Raw genomic sequence first — 16,091 nt, forward strand, 5'->3', positions numbered from 1 at the left:
AGAACCACATACAGTAATGACCGGTTTTGTCAGCCCCTCCACGCATCTGACTTTCTTTCAATAATTTCACATAACCGTAACATTAGGAAATATTTTCAAAAAGGAGGCTTCTAAAATCGGAACTTTACTAAAGATGGGGCTTAGTGATTTAGTATGTACATATATCCGTAAAGGCTTGTACGATGTCATAGTAAATTTATATTTGTTGATTCTCTTAATCATCCCGGAGTAGAAATATTGATGTTCTACAGATTGAACGAGATTCTGTACGTTGTCACGTCACGATTAAAATTTTAAAATAAATGGTGAGTGACAATCTGGAAGGACCGATTTACCTAGCTCCGGTCCTCACAAGTTCGTACCTTACGCCTCCACGATTCATATGATCACAAAAGACTGCCAACTCCATGACTGGGCAAAAGCGTCTGACTGGCATCCAGCGGCTGAATAAGAAATGCTCCTCCCCGGAAGTTACACCTAAGATGGCCCCGGCGGATATGAGACCTTAGGCTAACCACCTACTGTCTCTGAAACCTTTATAATTGTTCAAGAAACCAACAGAGAAAGACTTCGAACTGATTTAACGGCAACGACTTTAAGCGCAAAACAACGGACACGAATTGGATCACAACCCAGCCCAGCACAACCAGCGCAACATTCAAGCATCCATGAAATCTAATCCGAAGTCCTTTTTGGAACTATGTTCGAAGTCAGAGGAAAGAAAATGGATTGCCATCGACGATTAAGTTGAATGACGCTGAAGCTTCGAGTGAACCGGAACTCTGCCTACTGTTCTCTACGTATTCTATGAAATGAATGTTTCATCCATAGTGAACTTTGATGAATTTCAGTGATTTTTTTCAGCCCTACTGCAACCGCAACAGATTACCGAAGCTGCTACAAACGTTCCAGCAAGAGCTGTAGCCATAGACTCCTAGATTTTGATGGCTACTTCTAAATTGAAATCTTCGACTTCACTTGGACCCGATGGAATTCCTGATATTCTGGTGAAGAAGTGCATCGATACTTTACTCGCTTTATACTTTGCTTCACTACGTATGTTATCTACACAGATTTGCCATCCGCTTTTGACAAAATCAACCACAAAATTGCTGTTGCTAAACTCGCCAGGTTTGGTTTCACCGGCTGTCTTCTTGATTGGTTCCAATTTTACTTGACCGGTCGGCCGGTCTTAACGTCAAGATTGGAGACTGCCTCCATAACACCTACCCTTAGGGTGGGGCTTATTTTTCAAAATCTTTCGGGGACACGTTTTCTCATGTGAAAAATGATTACTAGGGCCAAACGAACAACATATCCAAAAATGAGCGTTTTTCGTTAAGATTTAGAGGTGGCGCCAGAGGCCTAAGTCCAATATATCGAACGAAGCTGATTTTCGAACAAGTCTAGTGCGTTTTTAAGTAAACACGTGATTTCGTTAACCTGAAGGACAAAAATTTTGTCCGTTTGGCGATATCTTTAACCATTTTCGAGATATACGGCATAGCATACTGTTTGCGCTAGATCATATTCGTAGGTGTAAGTTCAAACCGACTTACACCCGCGAATATGATCTAGCGCAAACAGTATTCTTGGCAGTGCTAGATGCAGTGAGCGTATGAGTCTGGGGTGGGACGTGCTGTCAAATTAGCCTACTGATCATTCTTGTATGAAATTGGTTCCAAACGCAAACAAACACTGTAGGTTTCTTATGGCTTGTTTACGTTTGGAACCAGTTATGCGAGGTAGACCACAATTGTTTGTATTTGACAGCCACCTCCCCCCCTTGGTATGAGTACGATACAGATCGAGCGAAAACGTGAGAGTGTGAGAGAGAGAAAGTGAGAGAGAAGAGAGAGAGAAAATGATTAAATCTCGATGAACATTTCAAATGGTCCTATCTGCTTTGACCTTTTGATAACCACTGCTATGCAAACAGATTTCGCGCTAATTTTACAACATAGTTCGATAAAGGAGATTCTTATCTAGCATCCTTTTTTTTTTTTTTTTTTTTAATTCTTTATTTAAGAGATTTTTAGCCTTAGGCTAGTTCATCTCTAATATCTAGCATCCAAAATGTCAAATACAATAGGGAAAGCTTTTACAGCTGAGTTATTAACGGAAGAGAATCGATCAATGCAGATAGGACATTTTGAAATGTTTATCTAGAAATGTGTTCATTATATTTGTGTTAAATTTTATTAATCCATAAAATCCAATTCTCGAATATGACCTCACTATGACGAGTACTTATCAACAATAGTACTTTTCTTCAAGTCAGTTAGGTTTTTCTTGTGGAAGTTCACGTTTACAATAAGATTCTGGAAATTTTCGTTTTGAGTTACATTACGATTATAATCATGAATTTGACGGATAGCCCTTTCAGTAGAGTGAAGCTAATTTTGCGAGATTCTGTCGCTCCATATGTCGGGAAGACTTTCATCGAATACAGCAAGCCCAACTAGTTCCTCACTTAGATACCAACCCAAATAACATTGCAAGTTTTATGGAGGTTTTAAAGCATGCTACAAGTCTAAATTATGGTCTACAGAACCCTTATAAAACCGAAATTATTACTTGAGAAGTGTGCAACAAAAATTTCTTTTGGCCCTTAGGCCTCTGGCGCCACCTCTAAATCTTAACAAAAAACGCTCATTTTTGGATATGTTGTTCATTTGGCCCTAGTAATCATTTTCCACATGAGAAAACGTGTCCCCAAAAGATTTTGAAAAATAAGCCCCACCCTAACCCTGCCTCTTCTGGAGTTCCTCAAGGCAGCCATCTGGCCCCGTGAATTTTTCTATTGTACCTGAATGACATCAGCATTTTACTAAAAGGACCTCCCCTAGTAGCACCCATGTTATAAATTGGTCTTGAAAACTTATATACGACTTATTTCAGTTATAAACAAGTTGCTGCAACTTTTTGGGACAGAATTGTACTACTTGGGTCGTTCATCATGTGCAGACGATTTCAAAATATTTTGGTGCTAAACCCGAATAAGTGGGCTGTAATTTCATTCACAAGAAGCCATACCCAAATAACCACCAAGCCCGTTAATAGCACTCTAATCGCCCTTTTTGCAATATAAAGTTGTTATAGGGCTTTGAAACTTTATATCAGTGGTATATCAGCATTATATTGCAAAAAGGCGATTAGCAGGCTTGTTGGTTACTTGGATAGTCCCCATATCTACGACTATTCTTTGTCGTGGGTGATCTTGGATTCCAAAATGACATTCAGTAGACAGGTGTCTTATATAACGGATAAAGCTTCGAGAAACCTAGGGCTGATTTTACGCGTAACTAAAGATTTCAAAGACGTGTACTGTTTGAAATCATTATACTGTGCACTCGTTCGATCGATACTGGAATATGAATCAGCAGTTTGGAATCCTTTCTACCAAAATTGATCCGACAGGATAGAAAGCGTTCCACGCAGGTTTCTTCGCTGGGCCCTGCGTTACCTTCCAAAGTTCAATCTGTATTTTCATCGCAAAAAATCTTTTTAATCTATATCTGGCTGACAAAAATCTTTGAAAAAATCTGTATAATTTCTATATTATGGTCTCAGTGCGAATTTACGTAGTGTTTTGTATGTTTTTTACTGTCTGAAAATACAAAACATTAAGCACCAGTTAAGCACAAACCTTTATCTGGACATTGGACGTAACACAGAACTTTTACAGAAAGTTTAGTCGAATTGCATGCAATATTCTTTATATCTATAATTACGTTTTTAAATATAAAAATATCCAGTTGATTCTTCGACTCACAAACTGTAATCAACCACTTTGGGGGTTTTCTAAAATGACTTGTTTACCGAGTTAACAAAATATATTTAATTAACTTCGTATCTGAAGGGGGAATAGAAAGGGAAACCAATATTTCTGCCAACGAGAAATCAGAACATCTGAACATCAGAAGTCCATTCGAAAGATTCCAAGCCTATTTGAAGTTAAAACAATAATAATTTATTTAGTTAAAAATACGATTTGGGTTTGATGCTCAGATTGAATTTAAGCTGCTCAACAGGAAGATACGATTATTCATCGGAATTAATCAATATATATTTATTAAAAAACAATACAAAATATATTCCCTTTATTTAAAAAAAACTGTTTATTTAAAAAAATCTGTAATCTGTATATACAGACATCTGTATCAAAATATTGACAAAAAATCTGTATGATTACAGATAATTCTGTATATGTGGCATTACTGGCTGATACCTTATGAAAATTGGTGTCAGCTGATTGGTCTGGACTAGCATTGGGCGATCTTGAGGAAAGAATGGATCTTAGTGAATCGATTTATTTTTTTTTGAAAATAATCGTTTCACCGATTTAATCAAGCATTTTGAATCGATTTTTTTGAATCGATCTTTTTGAATCAATCTTTTGAATCGATTCATTTCTCAAAATGGCACAAAAATGTTTCAAATATAACGGATCATACGAAAGTTAGTGCAAATTAACGCCAAGTTCAGTCATAAGTTGATATTACGTTACATAAGCTATCTTGTTATGACATTTCGGTTATAATAGTCATTTAGTGCGATGATTGATATAATTTAGAAATAAATTTGTTTAGCACGTACGAAGTTAAAGTTGTGAGTGTAACATACATACGTGATGAGAATATAGTAAATGACTAATTTGATTTCTTTTGACTGTGGAAGTTTTTGCTCAGGATACTTGCTTAGGTGAGTGATTTAACAGGATATAATATTCGTTTTATTGGTATTCAATGAACGATTTAAAAAACGAAACATTAACATATGAAACAAAACGATTGAATGGTCGGTAAACTGATGCAAAATTTGAAATTTTTACTCCACAGTGTTCAAACGGTTTCAAGTCAGGTCCTGATTAGCCTCCGAAAGTTTAAACTCATTCGATAAGAAACTGACTTGGTACAAACTATTTGAAGTTTATATGGAAATTACTATTGGAAAACCAAACTTTTTGTCCATTGCCTTTTTCCATATTGTACTGTTAACATGTTCTATTGCTTTTCTTATGGGAATTTTTATCAGCTACAACTTTGCAGAAAATTGTTTTTCAGCCAAATGTCAAATAAAATAGTCATTAATTGTTTAAGATATTGATATTCTTATGGCAAGTTTAAGCAACTGTATTGTGGGCAGCACTGTATTTTGCAGTGTGACATAGTAGCCATGATTTTTTTCCTCTATTCAACGCGCTAAACACCAATGTTGCCTGCTGAACAGTTGATTGAGCATAATCATAAGACATCAGTAACTTGAATCATTAATTATTTTTGTTCCTTACATTTGTTCGAAGTTGTAGTCAACAAGCTCACCTACCATTTTCTGGAGTAGAGTAAACTGGTGAATTTTGAGATAGATATGAACCGAAATTATGGTTACTCATAGTAATTTCCATATAAACTTCATATGGTTTGTGCCAAGTCAGTTTCTCACTAAATGAGTTCAAATTTTGGGAGGCTAATCAGGACCCAATTTGGAACCGTTTGAGCACTGTGGAGCGGAAATTTCAAACTTTGCATCAGTCTAATGGTCGGAGTGTAAAAGCAGGTAAGTAGGGAAAGTACTTAATTCAGATATCCCAAAACTCATCCGAAAAGGACCTCAAGTAGCTTTGAGCCATGCGTTTTGCATTGAGTTGAGCATTTGCATTGAGCCGATATATGTGTGGTTTCACCAGTTTTAGAGAACTCTCTGACGGAACACTTCTTACCATTTTTGACAATTAGTCTCGAGCAATGGAGTAAACATGAGGTTATTCAAAACGGATTTTCTCTCATGCTTGAAAACGATCGACAGAACTTGGAAAAACCGGCTGATGCAAGAAATTTTGTAACTCTGCCGATATGCCCCCATGGCAATCTAGTTCTGACATAGCAGAGGACTGATGAATCTGAAATATCTCATAAGAAATGAATGTTTGTACCTATGTAGATTAATAACTTTCTTTACCATTTCGTCATGAATATCCCACAGGCCTCCGGTTGGTTTTGGTGAGGGGACAGATGTGTGCATATCATCGTATGCTATTTTGGTACTGTAGATCTGCTCAGACACAATTTTAACTGCCCGAGCGTGAGCTGAAGACTCCAGGTCAGTGCTGCAAAATCTCGACACTACACGGTGATATTGACAATTCTGCTTTGGTCACTCATTTGAGCTAAAAGTCACAATCAAGGCAAACCATGTCAATTGTGAATGATAATGCTGTCAGTGACGAACATACGTCTTGAACTGTTTGGATAACAATAATGTAACATAGAATGTACGAAATTACACTTTTTTTTACCAGGTGAATCTTTATCATAGACGAAAAAATGAATGAGATTTTGACGAAGGTTTTTTTGAGGATCAAGTCTATCATTGACTGTGTGACGAACAATTTTGTCAATATCGCGCGAAAGTCTGTCAAGGACAATGACAAATCTCAGCACTGCTCCAGGTACAGTGTCTTGAAACGGGGATCAAGGAGCGTTGCAAAAGCAAATGTATCCACCAGCGCAACGTATTTGAACCTCTCGTCAAACTGCCGTGCTCTACTGCACAATTTAAATCGAATGAGCGCGAGCAAGAGGGAAACAGATTAGTGGGAAAACAAACCGTCCGTTCATCCATGTGTGATAGATAGACAAAGACAATTAATCGTCAAAAAGGTCTATAAGCATCTCTGGAGCCCCAAACTTTCTCTTTCTCGTTCTTGCCTACTGAACTGTCACACTGATTGTTTGGCAGAATCCACGTTCAAAGCAAGTGATGTGCAAGGCAAAAAAAAATCAATATTAAATTGCAAATGCAAAAGCACTGAAATTTTCTTTTTGGATCGAAACAAATATCGAATGAAAAGGATCGATCTAGTCGATTTTTGTCTTGATTGCAAGGAATCAAAAATATCACCAAATGACAAGCGATCAACGAACCGAATGATATCGCTATGTGGAAAGCAATAATGATATAATCTTCTTGCTTCTTTTTCATGACAAGTAGCCCGTGCTACACTGCTCGCTCGGGGCGGTAGAAGGAAACGCAAATTGTTGGCAAGCTGCTTCCCAAAGTAAAGCCGAAGATGATACACGTGTGTTAATGGGAATTATTTTGTTATGTCTTTTCTCGATTCAGATCAAGCCATGTCCTCATCCGTGTATATTGTAACAAAGCAGGCATGCAATAGGGGAATTTACGTATTCTCGGCAACCTAAGCAGCGACCTTCTTTCTATAGCCTTTTTCTCTATGGAACGCACACATATGCAGTATTGGTTTGTTTACAAACATTTGCTGCCAGCTGCTCTAACAATTTCAGTCGAAAGAATTGTCAAAAACTGTTTTGAAACGCTTTTACAAAGCTCCAATCTTCTCTAGTGAGAGCGAGTATTGTCGGCAACCAGTTTTTCTTCGGCAAGGCAACCGTTCCATTTGAACTGCATGTAAATCTGCTGTTCTATTATCGGCAACTCGAAATCAGCTACAATTTGTAGTACGTGTGTTTCATTTCAAGAAAACCCTGCTAGATTGCTTTTTCTCAGTGGTAAAAATATAGTCAAATTGAAGCTGAAAGCATAAAGAATCGTTTGCATGCATTCAGCGAAGTGAAAATAGTGTTTCAATTTGGGTTGCCGAAAATAGTCTGTCATGCCGAAGCCGTCATTTCCCCTGTATCATTATCCTTCTACCACTCCGATCGAGATATGTTACAGAGCGAGTTTGTCATGGTAGTCGTAGCAACCGATTTTGTCTGTATCGTTGGTTGCTTTATGTGTTTGGATTCACTGCTTGTTTGGGATCGATGAATAAAATCAATTAATCGAACTAAAAGAATCGAGTTTTTGTGTTTCGATCCAAGATCGCTCATTGATAGTCTGGACACTCTCAGCGTCAGAAGAAATACATTCAGTGCAGAGACGATGTTTTATAAGAGACGCGCGGAGCGAATAAAAGTTAATCTGGTTGCACGGCCAACAAAGGTATTTTGTCTGCAAGGTTTGACAACGCGCAATTTTGTGTTTACTTCGAGTGACTTTAAATTTGAGCGAATATCTTTTTAATCATTTCAGTAGTATCGGTATTCAAACGAAGTATTCGAATAATCATTTTTTTTACAACGCTTTCTTATTCTAATGGACATATTTTGAAAACAATGCATTTGCTCGTCGATTTGGCTTAGCTGGTAGCTCGCCCACGCATGCTAACACCACCGTGGGTGAGCTATGAGTTACGTCAAACCAACGATCAAATGCATTGTTTACAAAAGCAGATGCGTCCCTTTAAAAAGTAATAGAGAAATCCCACTGATGGAGACATTTTTCCCCAAATTCACTATCTTGACAGATTACACCGGAAACGCCTTGAAAAAAGGTTACAGGGCCTGTGTTTATGTTTTTCGTTGCACTGGAGCGCATATTTCGTGAGAACATTACGAGAATACAGTTGATGAATAACAATAATATTCCAACCCGGTTACCTACCTTGATGATGCTATGTATAACTAGATGATAAGTTCAAAATGTTCTGACTTTGTATTCATCAGCCATACAAATCTAGTGATTAAAGGGTGATACGGTCAAAATTTGGTCAAGGGAAAACGCGTGTAAATCGGTGAAATCGTTTATTTAAAAAATCAAATTAAATTTCTTTTTCAAGTTCAATTAGTATAAAATTCAGGAAAAATATTCAGTTAGGCTTCCGCTTTTCCAAATCCGAATTGCCGGGCCTTACGCTTGACCCCTGCCATCAGATTTTGTACAGCCACCTTGTCCACCTTCTTCGCCGCAGAAAGCCAGTTTGCCTTGAACTGCTGCTCGCCCTTAGCAGTTTTTTTGGTCTTCTTTAGGTTCCGCTTGACAATAGCCCAGTATTTCTCAATTGGGCGGAGCTCTGGCGTGTTGGGAGGGTTCTTGTCCTTGGGAACCACCTGCACGTTGTTGGCGGCGTACCACTCCATGGCCTTTTTACCGTAATGGCAAGATGCCAAATCCGGCCAAAACAGTACGGAACAACCGTGTTTCTTCAGGAAAGGCAGCAGACGTTTATTCAAACACTCTTTCACGTAAATTTCTTGGTTGACAGTCCCGGAAGCTATGAAAATGCTGCTTTTCAAGCCACAGGTACAGATGGCTTGCCAAACCAGATATTTCTTTGCGAACTTTGACAGTTTCATGTGCTTGAAAACATCTGCTACCTTTCCCCTTCCTTTTGCCGTATAAAACTCCTGTCCCGGAAGCTGCTTGTAGTCGGCTTTGACGTAGGTTTCGTCGTCCATTACCACGCAGTCAAACTTCGTCAGCATCGTCGTGTACAGCCTCCGGGATCGCGCTTTGGCCGTCGTATTTTGTTTATCATCGCGATTTGGAGTCACTACCTTCTTGTAAGTCGATAGTCCGGCTCGTTTTTTGGCTCGATGCACGGTTGTAGACGATACACCCAGCTTATTTGCGGCATCTCGGAGAGAGAGGTTAGGGTTTCACTTGAAACTACCGGCAACTCTCTTTGTCGTCTCAGCGGCTTCCGGTTTTCGATTTCCCCCCGATCCAGACTTCCTGGCTGTCGACAAACGTTCCCCAAACACTTTAATTACATTTGTAACGGTTGATTTGGCAACTTTTAGCGATTTTGCCAACTTTGCGTGCGAGTAGCTCGGATTTTCGCGATGCGCGAGCAAAATTTTGATACGCTGCTCTTCTTGCTTGGACGGCATTTTGACAACTGAAGAGTGAATTCCAAAATCAAGATAGGAGCAACATTCTACACACACACACCTTCAAAATGAGGGGTGTTCAGGTTTTTTAAATGCAAAATTGAAAGAAATACGTCAAGTTGATATTGACCAAATTTTGACCGTATCACCCTTTAAAAACTTGACAGCGGCTTTGTATTTTTTTAATATTTGCTTTTTGACATTGATTTTAATATAAAAAAAATAATCTCAAAAGATTTTAATTGTGTTTTATTTGTATTCCAAAAGTCCAAGAGCATCCCATTGCACTTTTCATACGCAAACTTAATTATAATTAAATCTCAAAAATTAAATTTCAACCGCCATCTCAATACTCCAATACTGGCTTTCCTCGTGAAGCGCTCGTATTTATTTACATTGCTCGATTGGAACCGCGTTTGACGGTTCGATTGGAACTTTTGGCTTCAGTCTTCGCGCGTCTCTTATTAAACATTGTCTCTGATCCAGTGCTCTCTGTGTTTCTGTTGTACGCTGTGCGCATAATGACTGTCCCACTCTACTGGCACATCGATCTCTGCAGGCAAGAGCGCGTAGTCTGAGAAATAACTAATTAATAAGATTGCCTTTTCGTCGTACGCAAAGCGCAAACTGTGGAATTCATGGCCTTCTGTGAGTTTTTCAATATTTCAATATTTCAATATTTCCTGTATTTTTGATTTCAGTTTTTCCCGTGAAACGTTGAAGAATAAGTTTGTAACAATTCAGCAACCATTTAGCATCCACTCTGATTTATGATGGTTTTATAACGGCAATGAACAATCCATTTAGTTTAAATATAGCATTTTAAAGTGTAAAACATTCCTGCTGAGTAATTCAGCTTTTTGATGTTTTAAAAACCTTTTATAGTCTGGCAAGAAATTCAAAAACTGTCTTAAGTTTTAAAAATAAATTTAAAACAGTTATCAATCCCTCCTTTAAACTGTTCTGTTATTCAAGCATAAACGTCATTAGCAATTGTTTAGTAATGTCATGTTAAAATACTTTATAAACGTGTTCTATCATTATAAAAGCAACCATAAAACAATTAGGTTTTACATTAGATAAAAAAGCATTTATTGTTGCTTTTTAGCCTTTTTAAAGTGCATCATTAACTCCCCAATTACTTTGTTTACAAATTGAGGTTAAAAGATGGTTCCTCACAGTTAGTAAATGCCAAATTTATGACAAGGAAATCTCGAAGGATAGACGAAGTAGGATGAAAAAATAAAATCGATTTCAGATAAATTTACTTCTTTAGAAGAACCAGCTCACATAAAAACATACCAGCCTTCTGCAGATCTTGCGATAACAATCGAAATAACAACCAACAGCAAACCACTGAAACTGTTAGTTAGCGGAGATTAGCTGGTTTCCGATCCAAAGCAGCGATTTTATTCGGCGAAAGACTCTTCGAAAATTTCATTCAACCGTATATCTCTGCATCATTGGATGGTGCACTTCTGTAACCATCCGGAAGAAGGGAATCTTTTTCGGGAACGATTGTGCTTCCAGCTGTTCGAAATGCGAAATGTTGTAAAACAGTATCGCAAACTATCTGAGTAACTGCTCCCAATCCATCGGGAGAAAACCGCCTGGAAGAACACTGGATCCCACAGCGCAACTATCGAAAGACTTAACTTTTAACTTTTTTCAGGCAACTTTGTCTCCATAAATGCTGCCATAAATCTGAACGGGTTAGGTTCAAGCAAAATGGCTTTAGATAAATACAATTCAGTCTCCAAGTTTTCTTCATAAAAGCCATTTTAAAACCTAATTAATTTGTTAAGGAATTCTTGAAAGCAAAACAACTTTTCACAAATGACCCATGAAAATCAACTTTTATGCCACGGTTATGTACAATTAGTTTGCTTGTTTTTTGTACAATCTTCGATTTTCAATCAGTATTTCCTTAGATAAAACTATATTTTGGTAAATTTAGTAATGAGCAAACATTTTAATGCGAAAATAATAAAAAGAAAAAATATCTCGACCAAGCTCGATCTGAACAATACATATATTTTTTTTCAATTTTAAATAATTAGTCAAATCGACGTTTTACGAGGGTGGGCTAAATTTTTTCGATGTTTTCACGTACTTAAAACTAGAGAGAAGTATTGTAATAAATTTGGATATTCAACAAGATTTTTATACCGTCAGTTTCTATTTTAATTATTTTGATAAGATCGGATTCATAAATCCTTTTCTATTTCTTGATTGATGATTTCCTAGTGGATTCAGCATGCGGCTAGGGGAAATGGCTCGGAAAGGGTTTTTATTGTTGCTAAATAGCTTTTGTTGTAGCTTTCAAATGATTCTCAATGCGTTCGTCATACAACTTTTTGCAGTAAATCAATCTTGAAGAGCTTCGAGAATACACCCTTCAGAACCATCTCCAGGGTGGGCCAACTAGACATATAGACATGAGGTTTTAGTGGATGCATTAATGACAAAATAACCTTGACCAGGGTTTTATGAATGTTGTTTTATAGTTGCTATGTAGTATTTCTTAAAACTTAAAATGTTACTTGGGCTGTAATTTAGACTAGTGTACTCATAGACTTAAAAAGCGTGACATTTCTCTTTTTTCAAGTAGATTTTTGAGGAAAATTTTACTCACTTTCTACAATTTTGAGAGAAATCCTGCTCAATTTTGAGTTAGTTTCATCGGCCGTGTACGGCGTCTAAGGATGTTACAACCGTCACATCTCCAGATGATCTGAAGCAAAACGTACTGGTAAGCTCTTTCATAACCTCACAACCGGTCATCTCTCTCTGTTCTCTCGATAGTCATAGCAAGCGAGCACGTGATTGATTGATTGCGGCCTAAAAGTTTGATCACTTGTCAATAGTTTACATATAATAAATTACTATAATCTTTGTTCCAAACAAATCTCACATCAATTCTGAATCAAATGGTATAACAAGAATTCAAATCGATCAATAAATGGCAAAGTTATAAGCGTTTAAAACCTAACACTATTTCGTTACATATTTTTTTTTTGATTTGCATCCCAGTATAGCTCACAAAGACGTAGTACTACGTAAAAAAAGTAGCGCCATGTAGTGAGAGAGTTCTGAGCTAGTATGGCCGCCATTCGAAAAAGACTTGGTTACCTGAACAACTTTGCTCAAGACAGCAATTTAATATATGGCCAGGATCATTAGGAATGGCCCAGACTTTTTGTTATAGCACAGTACTACAACTTTATCGGAAACAGTATAGCTTTATGTATTGAAACAAATGAGATCTGTGGGTACCCTTATTCGCGAATAAGGAATCCTTATTTCCTGACTGAAAATCAAAAGTTATGGTATTGTTCATAATTCTCAGAAAAACAAAACTCATGGACAATAATTTTTTTTTATAGAAATCTGGCTTAGAAAAAATAAAGGTTATTTGGGGTCAAGCTAAAATTAAGAAAGGCTTAACATTTTCATGGTTTGTTCAGCTTCTTGCAAATATTTCTGGGCATATTCCCGTTTCAGGGAAAATAATTTGATGCAATTGACAGCCACAGCATGCTATTAAAGCTGATAATCTGACGCCAAACGCTAATTTTTCTCTGAATTGGTAATATTTGCGAGAAACAGAACTCAAAAATTACCACTGCTATGCTTTTTCGTACATGGATTTTAAAGGAACATTCTATTTAGAGTTCAAAACTCTTATCATATCACATTTTGCCATGCAACCAAATCCAGTCGGACTTAAATTTATGAATGCCATTTACATTCCAACCAGAGTCGTTTCCTTTCCGGTTCTGGTAATAATATCCCATATCGGAAGCAATTAATAACTTTAAACGGCTATAAAAGGGAACATTCCAGGCCGACAAAACAGCAAAATCAAACCCTTCGCTTCTCCCAGTATACTTACCCACATAATTCGAATGAGAAACACTAGATTGATGATGAGCACCGCACAAACGGGCCCTTGGAAGATCCAGTCCACGACCGATTCTCGCATCCAGGAACAGTCGATTTCGTGCTGCAATTGGACAAACAAAGAGGGAACAGGCGGAAAGGTTCGGTTAAGGCAATTCAAATTGATATGCTCACGTAAAATAAATAACCTCATCTCGAGGGACAATCTCAACGGACCCTCCTGCTCCGACTTATCTCCCCGGGGCTAAGAAATGTTCATTGATCGTCGTGTTCGAGCAGAGGTCAAAGACGGCCGTCACGTATCAAATTCGGCCGAAAATCCTAGCATCGCAATATTTCACCTTGGCCTGTGTCAGTCAGTGGTCAGCGTCGGAGGAAATGTCAATGAGGGGGCGTATGAGAGGTTGCCCTAGAATCGTTTGGAAAATCTCATTCCATGCTGATGGATGGATGTAGCATAGGTCGTCGTCGTCGCGTCATGTCGGCTCCGTTTGTTCGAGTCGAGTGTTTCGCTTATTGTGTACTGTCTTGGGCAGAAAGAAGGCGGTGCTGGGGGGTTGTGTTTTGGAATGGCCATTTTAGTAGATCTAGCAAAGCGGAGAGTGAGCATTATGATTCATTAGCAATTGGGTAATAAACGACCTCCTGCTGGGGGAGCATGCTAGGGTTGCCAAGGTAAACGGTTTTCAATGACAATGATACTCTGTGGACAGGGAAATCGGTAAGTCGGCCGGATCAGGAAGCGAACCCGTCGCTGCCAAAAATGGTGTCCTCTGGCAACCCTAGCATTCGAGAGCTCCTCCCATCCACGAGTTATTTTCGCTGGAGAAAATTGGATCACTTTAGCGCGTGTTTATCCGGACGAACATTTTCCCCAGATGTTCCAAGACGTAAATGTTGTTTGTTTGTTTGAGGAGCATGTTTTGCGGGATGGGCAATCATTAATGACACGCCATGATGGCTTTCAATTAATTTGAATCATTGGATGCTCGAGGAGCAGAATATGTTGACTTACCGCGGCCGCTGGATCAAGACCGGAAATGGCGATGCCCTTGGCAATGACCCACAGGGTCACAAACAGTCCGGGACCTCCTGGAAGAAAATTAAAAAAAAAAAAAACGAGGCCGTGAGGAATTGTTGAGATGATAATGGGGCACAGTTAGTGAATGTGGGTGTGAGAAGCGTGTAATTACCCGCTGCGCCAGTGAAGCTGAATTCATTATGAATGGGAGGATGGTTGCGAGGTCAAAGAATCTACTTCATCGTCATCGTTAGCGAGCGCGGGTGGAATGTCGGTTGCAATAAAAACCGGCCACAAACAGCGTCATAAATGTGTATGTGTGTGGGGGGAATGCGGGTGAGTTGGGAGGTTGCTTGCTGAAGAATATTGCACCCTCGGGGTGAGAAATTACTGCTAAATAGAAACTGGCTGGATGAGCTGACGCGAAGGAAATAATCATTATTATCCCGTCTGTGATGTGTTCGCGAGTCTATGAATAGGATATAAGTCAGAAGGATAAGGATGATGGACGCCTGCTAGATGGTCGTTATACTTGTTGTTACTTGGACGATGTGATAATTGCGGGGTAGATTTTTTTTTTCAACTCTGCTTTTCCGTCATAATTATGTCATACAAACAACATCAAATGTATGAGTTATGACTTCTTCTCTACAAGAGGAGGCAGACTTTCCACGTAATTAAAAATACATCTGACGTCGATTTTCTACACTAGGAGGATTCCAACAAAATCAAATTTTTTGTTCTAAACTTTTAAATCATTTCGCTTAGTTTCAAAACAGAACCATCTCTGAAAGCGACGGGAACAATAGATCAAATTACGACTAATTGCAACCAATCGCACAGGGCGTCAGAACCGCTGCAGTGCTCACGCCCACGAACCATCGCCCTTGGCTCAAGACCAAGAAGCAATAATCGCAACCACTTCATCAGCTCTCAAGTGGCAACAACGGGCGGCGGTAGGGATGGAGGAAGGTACTTGTGCGCTTAAATGTAATTAAAATTTCTCATTTCGTTAAAAGTTTCCCATCAGTTCAGAGCTCGCCTTCGACTCATTAGCGCCCACAGACTGGTACTTTCTGCTGTAGTGCTGCTCTCCGGTACAAGACAAACAACAACCGTACATCGTAGGTACTGCCAACCAACAATTACAATATTTTTTCCAACTTCAGCTACGTTTGTTTGCTGGAGCGGTGGCTTTGCCGTTTGCAACAAGTTAAAGTGGGAAAATGTTAGCTCCGAGTGTTGTGTTGTTGCTATCAAGGACGACACGACACAATACGATAATGGTGAAAGGATGCACACTGCACAGCCTCTATCGCAATCGTTTATCACTCTCTATGTTCTACTGCAAATGGTTTGACGTCAAGTGAGATGGAGAGGCATGGAGCCAAGTGCAACTTGATCTGCTTACACTCGCTAGCGCTGGAATGCACTATATATTTACTGCGGAGCTGTCCGGAATATCACAC

At 38.7% G+C, this 16,091-nt stretch overlaps 1 protein-coding gene across 2 annotated transcripts in view; it reads right to left on the reverse strand.

Annotated features, from left to right (window-relative positions):
- The window catches only part of Dh44-R1 (Diuretic hormone 44 receptor 1), a 145,024-nt gene that overhangs the window by 82,989 nt on the left and 45,944 nt on the right, over positions 1 to 16,091 (reverse strand). For both annotated transcript variants that reach the window (XR_010518425.1, XM_065233161.1), the window contains exons 6-7: positions 14,617 to 14,693; positions 13,594 to 13,704 (exon numbers count right to left, since the gene is read on the reverse strand). Coding sequence is in view for 1 of the 2 variants with exons in the window: in XM_065233161.1 (XP_065089233.1) it covers positions 13,594 to 13,704; positions 14,617 to 14,693 (188 nt within the window). In the remaining variant the exon portion in view is untranslated. The remainder of the gene's footprint in view (positions 1 to 13,593; positions 13,705 to 14,616; positions 14,694 to 16,091) is intronic.

This window comes from Ochlerotatus camptorhynchus, unplaced genomic scaffold (genome assembly GCF_037179485.1).
Source record: "Ochlerotatus camptorhynchus isolate MF236.1 unplaced genomic scaffold, CSIRO-AGI_Acam_v1.1 ptg000391l, whole genome shotgun sequence".
Classification (NCBI taxonomy): domain Eukaryota; kingdom Metazoa; phylum Arthropoda; class Insecta; order Diptera; family Culicidae; genus Ochlerotatus; species Ochlerotatus camptorhynchus.